This window comes from Berghia stephanieae, chromosome 1, assembly GCF_034508935.2.
Source record: "Berghia stephanieae isolate SIO BIC M18660-M18661 chromosome 1, UCSD_Bste_1.3, whole genome shotgun sequence".
NCBI classification, from domain to species: Eukaryota; Metazoa; Mollusca; class Gastropoda; order Nudibranchia; family Aeolidiidae; genus Berghia; species Berghia stephanieae.
In genome coordinates, this window is record NC_088360.1 from 33,334,095 (window position 1) to 33,352,504 (window position 18,410).

The 18,410-nt window shown below is 37.9% G+C and overlaps 1 protein-coding gene across 1 annotated transcript; it reads left to right on the plus strand.

The window, feature by feature from the left end:
• The first annotated feature begins 11,608 nt into the window (after positions 1-11,608).
• LOC144967172 (uncharacterized) lies at positions 11,609-12,046 on the plus strand. Its single transcript, XM_078904136.1, has one exon. It carries the CDS (start codon positions 11,609-11,611, stop codon positions 12,044-12,046), a length of 438 nt encoding a protein of 145 aa, XP_078760262.1.
• The last annotated feature ends 6,364 nt before the right edge of the window (positions 12,047-18,410 follow it).

Sequence of the window (18,410 nt, forward strand, 5' to 3'; positions counted from 1 at the left end):
AAAATATGATTTTCATTTCCTAACTGTAAGAATAAAACCCATTTCTATATACTAAATGTTAATGTGGTGATTAAATGATGAGATAAGTAAGCACACATACTTATATTTGGATAAAGGTTTTATGTCATTTATAAAATTGCACTACACATTCACATGCCGCATCAAAGTCATTAATGTCTAAATATTCTTGTAAATATTTCTTTTAGGATTCATTCCTACATATTTTTAAAAATCAAAAGTGTCTTGTGGACTAGGCATTGATGAGTGTGTGTGTGTGTGTGTGGGGGGGGGGGGGGAGAGAGAGGGGGGAGAGAGAGAGAGAGAGAGAGAGAGAGAGAGAGAGAGAGAGAGAGAGAGAGAGAGTGTGTAAATATTTAAATGTGTTCATTATGATACGCTATATGTCTTAACTATAACTATTGTTATATATTATATATTTATACAATGTGCACCCCTTTACACACTTTCATTAATAGATTATCTAGAGGTATACTGGATTCTCTTTGAAATGTTTAAAATCCTTTTTTTCATGGTTTCCCGGGCTGTTTCTTTTTTATGAAACCTGCCAAAACTCACTGAAACTGTCCAAAGTAATGGGACGTAAGCACCAAGGGGGAGTGAACCAGAATATCAGTCGGAATTGAAGCCGAACTAGCGAGGTTGGCACCAGAGAATGAACCTGAGACTATAGGAGGTGGGCACCGATGGAGAATGAACCTAGGACAGTGAGAGGTAGATATCAATGGAGAGTGAAGCTGGAAATATGGGAGGTGGACACCAGTGGGGAATGAACCCAGGATACTTGAATTTTTACAAAACCTACTGAAACCATCCAAAGTTGTGGGAAATGGGCAGCAGTCGGGAGTGACCCAGGGACTCGGGGGAAGTGGACACCAGTGGGGAGTGAACCTGGGATTATGGGAGGAGGATATCAGAGATAAATGAATCTGGGACTATGGGAGATTGATACCAGAGTGGGAATTGAAACCGGGACTATGGGAGATGAGCACCAGAGGAGAATAAACCTGAGACTAAAGGAACTGGGCACTAATGGGGAATGAACCTGGGACTACAAGAGTAGTGGAGAGTGAACCCGGGAATGTGGGATGTGGACACCAGTTGGGAGTGAACCCAGAAGGGTACTTCTTTTTTCTGAAACCTGCTGAAACCGTCCAAAGTAATGGGACTTTGGCAGCACTGGCGATTGAACCAGGGACTCTGGGAAGAGGATATTTAAAGATAAATGAACCGGGGACTATGGATATGCCTGGGGCCCACCTCCCATAGTTCAGCATCAATTCCCACTTGTATCCATCTCCCATAGTCCCAGGTTCATTTCTCTCTGATATCCTCTTCCCATTGTCCCAGGTTCACTCCTCACTGGTGTCCCCTCCCCCCCCCCCCCGAGTCCCTGGTTCACTCCCCACTGCTGCCTACTTCCCATAACTTCGGATGGTTTTGGCGGGTTTAGTGAAAAAGAAACACTGATTTCCTTTATTGTCGTGTAGAATTGACTCCCTCCTTTTTTTTTTTGCTCTTTTGACAATGAGCACAAAGAGAGGCAACACATTCTTCCTTAAGTGTTTGTTAGATTTTTATTGTATTGGTAAATGAGCTGAAGATGGGTGCAGTGATAAGTTTTTACTCCCTTTGGTTCTCCGCCAGTTTTCTATAATGAAATTGCCGTGACACATTAAAAAAATATGTTTGCATCAATTTCACGAGTTGAAAACTAGGAATACGATATTATATGGAATAACAGTTCAATAAATATAAAACACTTGAAATGTGAAAAACACACTCATAACACACAAATGATGATAATACAAATTGAAAATTTAAGACTCTGCCTTGCAATCTCAGTATCGTGTATGATCTTATGTCACAGAGATACTGGTTTGTATTTAAGGATTTTTGGCGCATGCAACACTATTAGGTAATTTCAGCACCAGTAACAAAGGAAGATGATTAGGTAGAGGTTTTAGATCTGAAGTTAAAAGCACTAAAAAAAAGTAAGATAAAGGGTACTGACTGGTTCAAATAGGTAACAGAAGATTCCATGAGCTATCTTTCAATATGCCTATTTGGTCATTGCCTAAAAGTCTCATCCTGGCACAAGTAAAGAACGCTGTGAAGGATACACTCAAATGTTTACAAAGTACAGTGGCCTCCGTTCATAAGCCCAGTCCTCTTGAATCAGGCTATAAGCAGAGCATGCTTATAGCATGATTATACTTATAAATAGATTCTGAATTTTCATGTTCAATGCTCAGGTTACAGCAAAAATAACTTTTTCCTTTTAGAATTTCCAAATGTATACAAAATGGCATGGCACTGGGTTATAGTTAAAAGTTTTTTTTTCTTTTAAATTAAATTTTTTTAGGCCAGCAAAAACCCTTCCTTTTCTGTCACAATATGCGGCAGCATTACGCATAGATGTGAGACGAGGAGTAAAGAAACTTATGATTGATATTTGTCTGACTTTTGATTATTGGATGCACTTGTTTATATCATCCTCAAATTATGTGAATTGGTTCCAACTCTGTTCTCTGCCATAAAGCTGAATATAAAGTCTTATGATTTTAATTGCTTTTTTAACAATTGAGGTTGTTTGTACATAGTGCAGATATGTAGCACAACTTGTCAACAATACATGCATGAAATCAAGAAAGTGACAAAGAGTACCTTGTGTTCAAGCTCGTGTTTTTTTGTTTTTGTTTTTTAGGGTTTTACGGCGCTTGCAACACATTTAGGTTATATCAGCGCCAGTAAAAAGGAAGAAAATGGGATAGTAAAAAGTTCTATAATTACAATTAAAGCACCCAAGAGAAAGTAAGACAAATGGGAACAGGGAACAAATTGGGATCAGATGTACGAGTAGATTCCAAGAGCATAACATCAGTGTACTTAGTTTGAGATCACCTATGTCTAATCCGGACAAAAGCACAAGACCCAACAAAGAGGAATACACTCAAATGCTTACATTATACATTCATAATAATAAATATAATAACACATAACAGAGAGATGATTTACAAAGAAAAAAATATTATCTCCCAAAATAATAACTATGCATTTGACTGTTTCCCTTCCAGCCAGGGCCAGGACAAAACCAAGTACATAATCTCATTCCAAGACAAAGACAGAAAGGATGTTGGAAAACAGATATAAGGGGATAGAAGACACAGTATGTACTAGTGTGGGGCGGTCCTTGGCAAGCTTAAGGACCACGGTCCTACGGTCCTTGGGAAATGAAGACCGCAAGGACCGGTCCTTTTCGACATTGAACATTCCTGAGAGACTGTTGGAAATTCGAACCGGTTTGACCTTTGAGAGCGTGGGATCGTTCATTCTTGAACCGTTAAAGACCGCTACACGATGAAAACCGTGGCCTACAGGAGTAAAACACACGGAGTAGTCACACTCATTTCAAATTGTAACCTAATTAGAGAAGAGGGGTGATGCCTTCTTTATTTGCTCACCGTACTTCATTGTTACTTCGATAATTTAATAAAATTTGAAATTTATCCCCATTAACGGAGATAATGGCATCGCCCAAGGCGTTGATCGAGTTGTTCGTGGCGTTGATACAAACACGCAACTCCTACCCCCCCCCCCCCCCCCCCCCCCCCCACACACACCCCATTAGAGGGCAGCGAGCATTGAAGAGTAAGAGAGAGACGTGAAGTTATAATAAGAGGGGGTGGATGAGGTGATAAGAGGGGTCGATGGTGACTTTTCGCCAGATCTAACAAACTCAGCTACCCATTCATTGCTGAGTAGACAGGGATTCAGAAAAATCGACTGCACCCGGGATCGATCTCTGGCCCTTTGCGTATAAAGAGAGTGCTCTATCAACTGAGCTATCGGGGTCCCCAAATATTCTATTGGACTTTTTAAAATTCAGACGTTATAACTGGGTTTTTTGGAAGGAAGAAACTAATGAAACTCATATTATTTGATTAGTAAAAACACCAAACGAAATTTTAATATTATTGTATTATTTTAAATGACAACACTGCGATAGAAAGGAGTGGTGACAAGAGATGGACAAAAGAAAACAAAAAATGGCGCGAGACCGTAGGACCGTGGTCCTTGCAAGGACCGCCCCGCACTAGTTGAAAGGTGATAAGAAGTGAGGACCGCCGCTGGTCTTCCCCTCTGGGACTGGTCTTCGGTTCACAGCTAAAAGACCGTCGGACCGCGGTCCAGACCGGTCTTCAGCGCGGCACTAGTATGTACCTCCCTGCCCACTATGGGAGGTCAGGAACTCCACCCAGGTTCAAACTCACATCATAAGCGCTCAAAACACATCTGTAAACAAACAGTGGTCATCAAAATGGCTGTCTTAAACGATTAATTAATTATGACCATAAACAGTGACAGATTGATCCCTTTCCTTACTCCTCATCCAGCACTGAGTCTGCGTTACCCATACGTGGAGAATGTGTGTGTGTATGTGTGTGTGAGAGAGAGAGAGAGAGAGAGAGAGAGAGAGAGAGAGAGAGAGAGAGAGAGAGAGAGAGAGAGAGAGTGTTAATCTCCCAAAATATTAAAAGTGGGCTGGATTTATGTATACGAATGATAGCTAATGTCTCACACGAGAGAAGAAACAACATTAATGAGTTCAATGACAATAAACTGTATCTTTATTCAGTTTCATTTGGAAAAATTAAAGAATCAAGGTAAAAATGATGAATTGGTGAATTAGATTATTTTGTTGTCTTGCATTATAATGTGATAAAATTTAATTTAATAACAACTGACAAATTAATTCAATGTTCAAGAACAGAATTGAATATAAGATAAATAAAACATTTTCACCCTGTATAAATTGCTCTATTTAAAAGATAGTTTTAAAGTTTAATGTCCGTTTATTAAAAAAAATAAAGTAGTCCTTGAGGACAAAGTAGTCACTGATCATCATATAGCAAAAAAAACAACAACATACATTTGTGATGATAAAAAGTGCAAAATCATAAAATGCATTAAAGCAAAGTTAGCACTGATAAATAATAGGCAAGAAAGGCAAAATGGCATCACATGATAGATAGTACAGTGGAATTAAATACAAGTTACATGTATTACCTACAGAAAATGATTTTGGAAGAATAATTTAGTTAAGATCTATTCCCCAAACTAGAATGTTCAAGTACCTTTGTGTGTTTGCGGCACTTTTATGTCATACCAGCACCAGTAAAAAGAAAAATGATAGAATAGCAAATCATTTACGTTTAGCTGACAAGCATGGAGTCGCACTATCAAGAAGGAGGCACTCAGGTGGCGTCTAGAACAAAACTGATGTAAAAGATTTGAGAAAACATCTCTTACAGAAAAAAAAACACAAGTTCACAACAGACAGTGACAGCCTCCTTCACGGAATAGTACTTCATTCAAGGACAGGACTAGAAAGCCACCAGAGAAGGCAGATTAGGGGAATAGAAGACTTTCCAAGTAGTCCCCACTGAGCTCCCGTCTCAACCAGTCCAGTATTGTTTTTGTATTTAAAGGCTTTACGGTGCTTGCAACACATTTCGGTCATTTCAGCCCCCGAAAAGAAGAAACTGGGAAAGTAAAGAAATTCTAGATTTACAATTAAAAGCACAAAAGAAAAGTAAGAAGACAAAGGGGAATAGTACAAACGGGGAACAGGTGTAGTAGATTCCAAGAGCATACTATCGCTGTGCATATTTTGAGATTGAGATTGCCTAAAAGTCTCATCCAACCACGATCAAAGGATCCCACTATAAGGAACAGACTCAAATGCTTACATTATACACTCATAACAACAAATATAACGAGGTCTATACGTAACGGTGAGATGATTTACAAGGAAAAAAATATCATCTCCCAAAACTATGCATTTGGCTGTTTCTCTCTAAGGCGCTGCTAAGGACTGAAAAAGAATAAAACCAAGTAATCTCATTCCACAATAAATACAGAAAGCAACTCAGAAAACAGTATAAGGGGATAGAAGACACGGCAAGTGACCTGCCCACCGTGGGAAGTCAGAGGACTCCACCCAGCAGTCCAGTATTGCAAGAGTCATATTGAATGATGGCTTATATTATAGTAGTAGTAGCGTTTGGCTACACCTCCAAATTCATTTCGTCGACCCAGCTTCGGGAGTCTTCCTCCGCCTTAAGAACTGTTTCATAGCCACCTGCAAGTCTCGTTACTGGACAGTGGAGGAGTTATATAGCTTATATAATATGAAGGTACATTATAAGGAATTTAAAGGAAAAGACAAATAAATCCATTGCATCACAGGAATTAAAAATTTGTGACCCACAAAGTATTCTGTTGAGAAGAACCAGATGTTTGAAATTGAATTTTAAATGAAACAAAAATTTGAATCAGCATCAATACCTTCTTAAAGTCCTTTACGATAGACCAGCATCCTATCCAAAGAGTAGCAAGCAATTACTATTGTTCGTTTCAAGCTATAGAAACTGGGATAAACTCTTACTCTGTGGGTCTCATGGCGGCGAAGGAGTACTTAATACCTTCTTTAAAGGAGAATGAGTTTTGTTTTTAAATTTTCACGAAAATAAATTTAATCATTTCTTTTTATTTTAACTGATGAGTTTTGTTTTTAAATTTTCACGAAAATAAATTTAATCATTTCTTTTTATTTTAACTGTGAACTCAATTTTCTTCATCTAGGTCATTCCAACACAATACCACATGGACACAGTGGGTCATAGGTCATATCACTACCAAAGCATGGTGATGTGGAGCTAACATATATATCGACAATTTAAACACATATTGTATGATCACACCTGTCATCAAAATTTACTATGATCACATCAATAAATACAATATAAAAAAGGAACATATTTTATACATCCGCAGATTCACATCCCTCAGCCCTGAATCCACATACACACACACAAACGCACATCTTACATTTAGATACAAATGTTCAAATATATATTTGCTATATATGCTAGTTGGTGAGCTTAAAATCCGAATGTAGAATTGATATCATATTCTAGACTGACTTCATACAACATAACGCACTTAGATGCCTATGTTTGATTTTTAGGGGTTTTACAATGCTTACGGCATTATTAGGCCATTTCAACGCCAGTAAAAGGGAAGATAACAGAGGAAAAGTTGGAAAAAGCAAGACAAAGATGATTGTTTTGTTTTTAAGGATTTTATGGCGTTTGCAACATATTTGAGGGTTCTGGTAGTTCAGATGGAAGAGCACTTGCTTTGCTAAGATCGATCCGGGGCGCAGTCAAGATTTTTTTCTGACCTCCCTGTCCATCCAGCAGTGAATGGGTAGCTGAGTCTTTTTGATTTGGTGGAAAGTAATTGTTATTGTCCGTTTCGAGCTATAGAAACCAGGATAAAATCCGGCTCCTTGGGGCCAACAGCTCTAAAGGGCTACTTTTTTTTACAACACATTTAGGTCTTTTCAGTCAGCACCAGTAAAAAAAATAAAGAAAATGGGAAAGTCAAAAGATTCTAAATTTACAACTAAAAGCACACATGGAAAACTAAGACAAAGGTGAATGTTTCAAATTGGGAACAGATGAAGATTCCAAGAGGAGACATTACTGTACTTTGAGATCAGTTAAAATTCTCATTCAGACACAAGCACAAGATCCCACTAGGAGGAATACACTCAAATGCTTATAGATATACACAGAACAAACATATAACTGTTTCTAATTGAGATGATTTGCAAGGGAAAAAAATATCATCTCCAAAGACTATAACCATACATTTGACTGTTTCCCTCCCAGCCAAGTTTAGGATCAGGACATTTGTTTTTAAGGGTTTTACGGCGCTTGCAACATATTTAGGTCATATCACCGCCAGTAAAAAGGAAGAAAATGGGATAGTAAAAAGTTCTATAATTACAATTAAAGCACCCAAGAAAAGGTTAGACAAAGGGGAATTGGTTCAAATAGGAAACAGATGAAGATTCCAAGAGAACACTATCAAAGTACTTAGTTTTTTGAGATCACTTAAAAGTCTCATCAGGACACAAGCACAGGTCCCAACTAAGAGGGATACACTCAAATGTTTACAAATCATATAATATGTAAACAAAACAATACAGTGCATAACAGAGAGATGATTTATAAGGAAAAAAATCTGTCATGGCAAAAAAAAAAAAAAAAAAAAAAAAAATTAGTGGGGACCAGTGATGATAATCTTTCGCAGAATTCTGGGATTTTAGGATTTTTTCATAAATGTTCCGTTGTTTTTGTCATGTCAAACATTTTCCGCTAAGTGGTAGTTAAGGGAAGAAAAACAATATGCCTTCTATCATTTTTTGACACCTCTGCTCAGTTGCATGAATTTTGGTGACACTCCTTTATTTATGACGTTAGTCTAGACACACTGGCGCCAAATGTCAAAAGTAGCACAAGACAGATGGTGGCCGTAGATGAGAAGACGATCGAAAGAGAAGGGGATGGAGCAAATGGGAGTAAATATTTGTGTACATTTTTAGCTGTAGCATGCAGTACATTTGGCGGTTCTATAAGCTTTATAAGCGTGACTTTTTTTTTCTTCCTTTTTAATTTTTGTTATTTTTGTTTTGTTTTTGTTTGATTGTTCTGAATTTATTAATAGAATTCATTACAACTCGTGTCTAATTATAAAACAATTTATAAAAATAATTAAAAATCAATTCATCAATTCTCTCTCTCTCTCTCTCTCTCTCTCTCTCTCTCTCTCTCTCTCTCTCTCTCTCTCTCTCTCATATCCATATTTCTTTCTCAGTCACCCTTCTATCTTCATATTATGTTTATAGATATCATTTGGTAATAGAGAGATAATAAGTTAGGCTGATCGATTTAAGAAATGATAGTTTAAAGGCTAATTCATATTTGCTTTGTTGATGGAATATGTTTTGCAATTGATTAAAGCTTCTTATTTATAATAGCCGTGTTTGTTATGTAAAAACAAATACCTCCTGGTCTTTTGGCTAAAAGTTTATCATAATCTCTTGATATTGTAGGGAATGATATGCCTTGTTATGTTGTGTGTTTGTGTGTTGGTGTGTACTATCTCGATCGAGGCTGTTGTGAGTTGTTCTCAGTTGTCATGATGTTCCGTTTTGTGATTGTGACGTCATATTTTGTTTGTCAGCGTATATAAGCGACTCACAGCTTACTCGCTCTCTTTGACTTATTTGAATCACTTTATAACGTTTCGTATTACGAACAACAAAATCTAGGTATGTGTACTTAGTAAATCGCGTAACTACCCACTTCGGTGGCGACTACCCACTCATGTGGAGATACATCCCTCGTGCATATTATTTATTTTATTTCTCATCGTGAATGAGACGTAAAAATCTATTCACGACAATTGGCGCTGCGAGCAAGTCCCAGTTCATGAAGACTCCAAGCACAAGACGGCATTTCGGACCCGCCAGGGACTCTTTGAGTTCAATAAACTTCCATTTGGACTATCCAACAGTCCAAGTCCAAGCACATACTCAAGGGTTATTAACCTGGTGCTTAGAGTTAAACTGGAAAAGGGTGCTAGCTTTCCTTGATGATACCTTGATGCAATTGTTCTGGGTAAGTCTTTTAGCGACCACATTTCAAACCTGGAACTGGTTTTTCAGCGTTTCCGCCGTTTTGGGCTAAAATTGAAACCCAAGAAATGCGACCTATTTAAACAAGAAGTGGAATTCTTGGGAAGGAAGGTAGGTAGGAATGGCATGATGTTAACTAATGCTTCAATTGAAGTGATCAAAAACTGGCTTCCACCTACCTCCATCAAGGAAGTAGAAAGGTATGTCGGGTTAATTAATTTCCACAGGGCCTTTATAAAGGACATGGCAAAGATCATGGAGCCGATGACAAGGTTGCTAAAGAAGAAACAATTATACTGGGACCTGGAACAGCAACAAGCGTTTGATCACTCCAAGGCACTTCTTTGCACACCACCAGTCCTGGCAATCCCTGTTTCACAAGGCCATTTCATACTCGACACCGATGCATCTGATGTTGCGATAGGCGCAGAGGTCCTCCAAGTACAAGACGGAGTAGAGAGAGCCATATCATATGGAAGTTTTATCCTAACCCACCAACAAAGGAACTACTGTACCACCAGAAAGGAATTGTTAGCAGTTGTCAGGTTTACCAACCACTTCAGACATTATTTGTTGGGAAAGGAATTCCCCCTGCGCACAGATCACAGAAGCCTCATCTGGCAGATGAATTTTAAGAGACCAGAAGGCCAACTTGCTAGATGGTTAGAGACTATCAGTATTTTCTCCATGAAAATTTAACATAGACCTGGGGCTAACCTCAAGAATGCAGATGTGCTGTCAAGACCACCAGATGCAGCCACATTTTGTCCTCACTATGCAGAAACAAAGGACTTGACAGAACTTCCTTGCGGTGGCTGCAATTACTGTACCAGGATACATGGAATGTGGACAAAATTTTCAGATGACATAGATGATGTGGTCCCCTTACCCACAGTGCAACCTGAAGATAAGAAGTCTAATCGTGACAGATTAACAGCTGGTATCCGCATTGTGGTTCGAGATCTCTCCAGTACCCACCCATATAACTAGATAAACCCTGGAGATGTCATCATTAATACAAAACAAGAATGGAAAGAAGAGCAAGCCAAAGACCTCAGTGTAGTGTTCCTAGTCGATTGGTTGAAGGACAAATCGTCACCGCCCCATGCAGATCTCAGACTTGCTAATGCTGCTCAATAATACTACTGGCTAAATAGGAATCTTTTCTACTTACAAGATGATCTCATATACAAAAGAGGTGATGAAGGGAGAGGCCTATTAGTAGTACCACCCCCAAGTTTGAAAGAAGAGGTCTTAAACTTGTGCCACAGCATCCCAAGTGCAGGACATTAAGGAGTACAACGAACGAAATTGGGATCCTATTTTTGGTATAAGCTTTCTAGAGATGTCAAGCAATATGTTCAAGGCTGCTCAGCGTGCAACCAAAGCAAACATGGAAATAAAAAGCACCGACACCCATTAGTACAAGTCCATGCAGGTATACCAATGGAGAAAGTGCATATAGATTTCCTAGGACCCTATGGTAATGAGTACATCCTTGTAATCGTAGATCAATTCACCAAATGGATTGAATGCATACCTCTACCCTCACAGGGAGCAGAAATAACTGCAAGAGCAGCAGTAAATGAATTTTTTTCAAGATTTGAATACCCTTTGGAACTAGTGTCAGACCAAGGTAGAAATTTTGAGAGCAGTCTTTTTAAGGAGATGTGCAGGCTCCTCCATATTAGAAAGACACGCACCACCGCCTACAGACCCTCCGCCAACGACCAAGCAGAACGGATGAATAAAACTATGATGGCAGCAGTAAGAAGCTTCCGTCAAGCAAAGCCAAATACCTGAGATGAATATGTGCCACTGATTGCGTCCGTCATCCGCAGTTCAGTTAATCGGCATACATGCTTTACACCAAATAAACTGATGTTGGGAAGAGAGCTAAGAACTCAGAATGACATAGTAACCCCTTGACCAAGAGAAGAGGGCAAAATCGCAGATGAATATGTTCAGCAGCTACAAGGAAGCTTAGAATATGCCCATGAAACTGCTAGAAAGACATTGAGGACAGAATTAAAAAGGATGAAACTGGACCATGACCTGAACGCCCATGTTCACACCTTCCAGAGGGGCGATGCTGTTTACCTCCTTAACAGAAAGGGTGGGAAGTCCAGGAAGCTGAAACCAGTTTGGATAGGTCCTGCCATTGTAATGACTGTTCTCTCTCCTTTCATTTATAAATTAAAATTGAGGAACAAAGAACTGAAAGTGGTCAACCATGATAGTCTCAAACCATGTAATGACCGTTCTTTGCCAGTATGGATAAAAAATGAACAGCAGTCCATAATAACGGGTAAGGTCCAGAAATATTGCATTTGCAATCAGCCCGACGATGGTGATACCATGATCCAATGCGATAATTCTTTTGAGTGGTATCATGGACGGTGCATGAATTTAACTGATTATCAAATGAATCGGGTAAAAGAATTCTACTGTCCACGTTGCCAAACTCAAAGTTAAAAGAGTACAGGTTATAATTGACTAATTGCATCTCTCATTATGCAACATCGTGGACCGCCGCACAGAAAGCCGGGTAATCCAGCTGATGGCCGAGTTTCAGGCCTTTAGAGATGCTAAGGGGTCACCAAGAGACAATGGAAGGGGACGTGGCGGAGAGGGAGAGGAAGAGGAAGGCAAGCTTCCCCACAGAGCGGATCCTCGTACTCCCGCCGTCGGGACTCAAGGTCTGACAAAAGTGAGGGCCATGAAAGGAGACCGGAAAGACCCCCCTATCAACCTCGATCCGTTGATACCAGGGCTGCGCCCTCGGGAGCACGGGTTATGAGGGGTGGAACCCTGTCTGACAGCCATTCAGACAGTGGTGGAAGGGCGGCCCGGAGGAGCAAGGCCAGGAGGAAGGAGATGAAACTCCTCCAGAATGAGAACACGACCCTAAAAGACTCCCTGGCCTGCCTCCAGAAAGACCTGGAAAAAACTAAGACGGAGCTCGCCCGCTTGAAATCGGAAGTGGGGTGTCTCCAATTTAAAAAACCCATGTACAATCTGCTCATGGATTTGTCCGACCAGGAAGGTAAGTGTGTTGGACTAGTAGATGCCCACTTCCATTTGGACTGATGGCATAAAGCTAAGGGAAAGAGGAACCATCTAGACATGTTAAAACAACTCCTGATGTACCATGTCGCACCCAACCCGTCAGTAGACCTGCCTCTTTTAGGCGGAATAATAGTTTACTGCATCCCTTAAGTAAGTTCCCTTCAGAGAGCGAGCTCAGAGCACTGACACGCAAATTCCCTAACTTTGGGACAGCTGTAGGTATCCACCCATCCCACGCTACCGTTGTCAGCAGCTAGGGATAAGATAAAAAACCTAAACCAGCTGGACATGATTCATGGGTTAGGAGAAACTGGGTTTGATTGGACAAAACGGGGCACTAGAAAAGAGCAAGAATTTCTAGTGGAGAGCCTTATTGTTGGTGCAAACCCCCAGAAACCAATTATCTTGCATGTCAGGGGGAAAGAGTCTGATATATTTGGGAACAAGGCATATATGCACTGTTTAGAATTTCTTTCTCAGAGACTATGTAGAGAACAATTCATTCAGTTACACTGTTTCTCAGGTAGCAGTACCACCCTACACAGATGGCTAAATATTTTTCCCAACACTTTCTTTAGCTTCTCTGGTTTAGTCAGAAACTTTGGCCTGGAACAAATAAAAAGCAGTACAGGAAACCCCGAGCATCAGGCTCCTACTTGAAACAGACTCCCCCTACCTGCCATTTCATCCCCATATTAGACATAACCATCCACATTACTTAGGGGAATCTGCTAAAGTCATTGCAGAATTAAGAGGCAGTAGTCTTAATGATATTTTGAAAGCCAACTCCAGAAATGTTATTGTCCTTTGGATTTACCGTAATGACCTGTACAAGGTATATTAATCTATGATGTATTGTTTTACAGGCACCTAAAGGACACCCCCTTCCATGTACATATATATGTATATATATATAACCCAGGAGGAAAAGAGTATCCCCTGCGGATTTTTATTTCAAGTTTTCAAGCCCCCGGGAAGGGAGATTTATTGTTTGTTGTTATTTCCCCCGTTTCATGGCTCAATAGGGGCAATGCCTCATAAGGTAAGAAGTTTCTTTTTTCGTTATAGGATGTCAAACTGGAGACTGTGGTTTATTTTAGAAGGGGGAGGAATGTAGGGAATGATATGCCTTGTTATGTTGTGTGTTTGTGTGTACTATCTCGATCGAGGCTGTTGTGAGTTGTTCTCAGTTGTCATGATGTTCCGTTTTGTGATTGTGACGTCATATTTTGTTTGCCAGCGCATATAAGCGACTGTCACCTTTACTCGCTCTCTTTGACTTATTTGAATCACTTTATAACGTTTTGTATTATGAACAACAAAATCTAGGTATGTGTACTTAGTAAATCGCGTAACTACCCACTTCGGCGGCGACTACCCACTCATGTGGAGATACATGCCTCGTGCATATTATTTATTTTATTTCTCATCGTGAATGAGATGTAAAAATCTATTCACAATATAGTAGGCGACATTATAGGCCTTTAAAATGTTTAATTGGAAATAACAATTCATTAAATTATATTTGCAAAAGGTCAGGATGTGTCTAATGATCAGAACTGCTTTAGGACTAATAATATATTAAATAACTATGAATAGCTATGTTATACTTGCACTAGATTTGGGCTTGACTGACGGGCCGTTAGATTTTCCTCCTTTTTGACAAATTGTCATTATCATCGCTGGGAGACCTGTGCTTGTGTAAGGATGAAACATTTAGATAATCTCAAAATAAGTACACTGATAGCGTGTTCTTCCTTTTTCTTGGGTACTTTAATTGTAATTCTAGAACTTTTCACTAGATCCCATTTTATTTATTCCTTTTTACTGTCGCTGATATGACCTTACATTTGTTGCAAGAAACCCTTAAAAACAAACAAATACCTTTCTATTTCATGAACTAATTATGGGTTTTTAGGAAAATTAATCGCAATTTTTTTTTGCAAATTTTGTGCAAATTTTGCTGTTTTTAGCTTGCTAAATTTGGGATTTTTTTCTTCAAAAAACCACCATGTCAGAAAAATATCATCTCCCAAAACTCTATACATTTGACTGTTTCCCTCCCAGTTAGGGTATCTGGCCAGGGTCTGGACAAAACCAAGTAATCTCATTCCAAGACAAAGACAGAAAGCATGTTGGAAAACAGATATAAGGGGATAAAGACACAGTAAGTGCCTCCCTGCCCACTATGGGAGGAAAGGAACCCCACCCAGAGGATCAGGACAAAAATAAGTAATTTCATTTCATTATAAAGTGTTGGAAAACAGATACAGGGGGAAAGAAGACACAGCAAGTGACCTCTCAGTCTACAATGGGAGGTAAAAAAAACCCTATCAAGACAAAGGAGACTGGTTCAAACGGAAAATAAAATTCCACGAGCAATCCACCAATGTGTATAATAGACCATTAATGCAACTGTTATTTTACTGTGTAAGAACTGGTAATAAAATTTGATATGTTTGATGATTAAGCCACTTCCGACTGACGTATCACATACATCACAAACACTCTTCACCACATATTACATGAAACTAGAGTTTAATGACTCCAAGTAGAGAAAAAACTCAAATAAAATACGTAATTAATTATGTTGACATAATATGGAAATGGTATGTATACGATGGAACTCTGTCTCAACAAGCTTAGTGAAATCCTATATTAAATGAGGAAAAAAAAAAGCATGTTTTTGGTTTTTACTGCTTAACGGTTATGCAGTATGTTGCAAATAAATAAATTTAGAAATGGTTAATAATAATATTCAGCATGAATAATTCATAATTATTATATGAAAGAAAAAATATATAAAGAACATGCCATTGTTACAGTTAAATAACTAAACAATAAATATGGCTTATTTCATTCTTGAGTCTTGAAGCTGGCATTATTGATGAAACGTTGGATGAGGAAGTCAAAGGCAAATAAGAATATGTCTTGAGATCTCTAACATCTCTAAAAACACAAAAACACAAATACTGAATTTAATCATACAGGAAACACCTTCTACACTAATACTGTCCTCTCAAAGAGGTATTATGATCTATATATTTTCTAGTATAGATGCTCAACAATTTTATTTTGACATAAAAACTAAAGAAAGTGATTGGTGTCATTTCTGATAAAATGAAATGTCATTTCTAATTGGAAAGGTTTATAACATCATTTATTCATAATTTAAAACTAATATATTATCAACTCCTCACAGTTCCTTTGACTGTTTTAGATTACAGGTTAATCTAATTTTCCCCTCATCAAATGGGATGAACCTTGCCATGCTTTTCCTGGAATATTATTTATTTGTTGTGCCAACCTGGGATACATTTCTTGAGCAAATGGTAATAAAACCAACAAGACATAGATAGAATCAGACAAGTAATTTGTGAACCACTTCTTGTTAACGATGATAGCTGGACCGATAATATTGACTGCCTACTGCCAATCGGTAACAGTGACAAATTAATACTAAGCTGCTAGAAGCTTTGGACTGTAATAACTAATAAACAACAATGAATATAACAGCTTATAAAAAAAGAACAAAATTCCAAACACAGAACGTCTCAGGCTCAAAACCCTTCTTGAGCTAGCAACAAAAAAACCCAATAAAAATATAAATACATTACTTAATTCCAGATCGACGACAGAGAAATCTGGTAGGTTCTCTCTAGAGTTATACCGACTCAATGGAAAACGTCCATATTCATCCTGATCCCTAGAAAGAACCCACCTATATGTCTCAACAGCTTCAGACCTGTTGCATTAACTTCCTACAATCTGGATCAACTTAAATCATTTCTATATGATTGAATTGAGTGCAGATGGCTGGCATATTATGAATTTATTAAAGGCAGTAAAAATTGCATTCATTTTGAAAGTGATTATAAAAATAAAATAATGCAATAAATATACATATACATATGCATATACACACACACACACACACACACACACATATATATATATATATATATATATATATATATATATATATATATATATATATATATATATATATATAAATCATGAAAATCAAATAAAAGCAAGGTAATAAAAGAGCTTTAAATGTAAAACTTTGGATCAAACAAAAAAGTCTGCCAAAGGACGAACACCGTAAGTCCTTTTTAATTTGTTTATTCCTTTCTTTTTTATTTACTGATCTGATAATGATGTGAATTAGCATGAACAAAAATTAATCATGATTTCTATTCTACACTTTCAATCATTTCATGGCACTTTAACACTTTTAGGTAATTTCAGCACCAGTAAAAAGGGAGATGGAATAGTTTAAAAAGTTCTAGATTTGCAATAGAAGCACAAGAGAAACAGTAAGACAAAGGTGACCGGTTGAAATAGGGATCAGCAGTAGGATCCAAGAACTATCAATAAGATTAGTTTGAATTCTCTTATAAGTCCCACCCAGATAAAGTACAGGATCCTAGTCATAGGAACACACATACATACATACACACACACACACACACACACACACACACAATATATATATATAGAAATGTGCAAAAGTAAGTTCACACTTTTTTGAACCCTCAACATATTGGGTACATATATATATATATATATATATATATATATATATATATATATATATATATATATATAATATATATATATATATATATATATATATATATATATATATATATAAACAAAGAGATGATTAATGAGGAAAACAAATATCATCTTCCAAAACCCAAAATAAATAATATATATTTGCCCGTTTGTTTCCCCTCAGCTAAGAGCCCCCCGACCAGTGCCAGGACAAAACTAAGTAATTTTATTCCAAGACAAAACAGAAAGTAACCAGGAAAACAACAAATATAGGGGTATTGAAGACACAAAGCAAGAGGGACCTCCCTGCCCACCGTGGAAAGTCAAAAGACCCCACTCCATTCTAAGTTTCTGAGTACCAATTTACTTATTCATCACACTATATCACCTTTAATTTTCTCTTCCTTATACCCTCATTTGGGGGTCCAATAGCTCAGTTGGTAGAGCACTCACTTCACATGCAAAGGGACCAAGATTGATCCTGAGTGCAGTTGAGATTTTTTTCTGACCCCTCTGTCCACCCAGCAGTGAATGGGTAACTGAGTATGTTAGATTTGGCAGAAAGTACTTCACGATAGACTAGCTTCCTGTCCAAAGGATAGCAATCAATTGCTATTGTCAGTTTCATGATATAGAAACCGGGATAAACTCCGGCTCCATGGACCAATGGCTCTGAAGGACTATATTTTTAAAAAATACCCTCATTTAGCTGAAGAAGTAGTATGTTTTTATTCCATATTTAGTTGGTCTTCAGAACTTTCCGAACTGTTATAGTACTGTATCGTCAAGCACTACCAATGAAACAATAACTTCTGAGCTTATAGTAGATGGGTTTGCACATAGAATGAGGAATGAAATAAATATATCCACAGAATCATATCAAATGAGACAACAATTTCTGGCATTGCGTTATTTGATCAGTAACATAAAACATCAACAAATCAAAAGATTGATGGATTTATTTGAATCAAATCATGGGCTTAACAATTTTCCATGATTGCAAATCATCTAAAGGCACTGTGAATGAAAAAAAAAACATTCTGAGTGTAATTCAACAAATAGCAAATTATTTCAGAAAACCTAAATTGTGATAGAACTGAGATCATTAAAATGAATAAAGCAGTACATTTCTTTGATGATTTCGCATATTATTGTAAGCCCCAAGTTTCACATACTATCATATCTGCTAAAAAGTATTGACACAGTGAAA

What these genes read in the sequence shown, in the direction of transcription:
- LOC144967172 (XM_078904136.1), top strand. Translation starts at nt 11,609, where the DNA reads ATGAAACTGGACCATGACCTGAACGCCCATGTTCACACCTTCCAGAGG.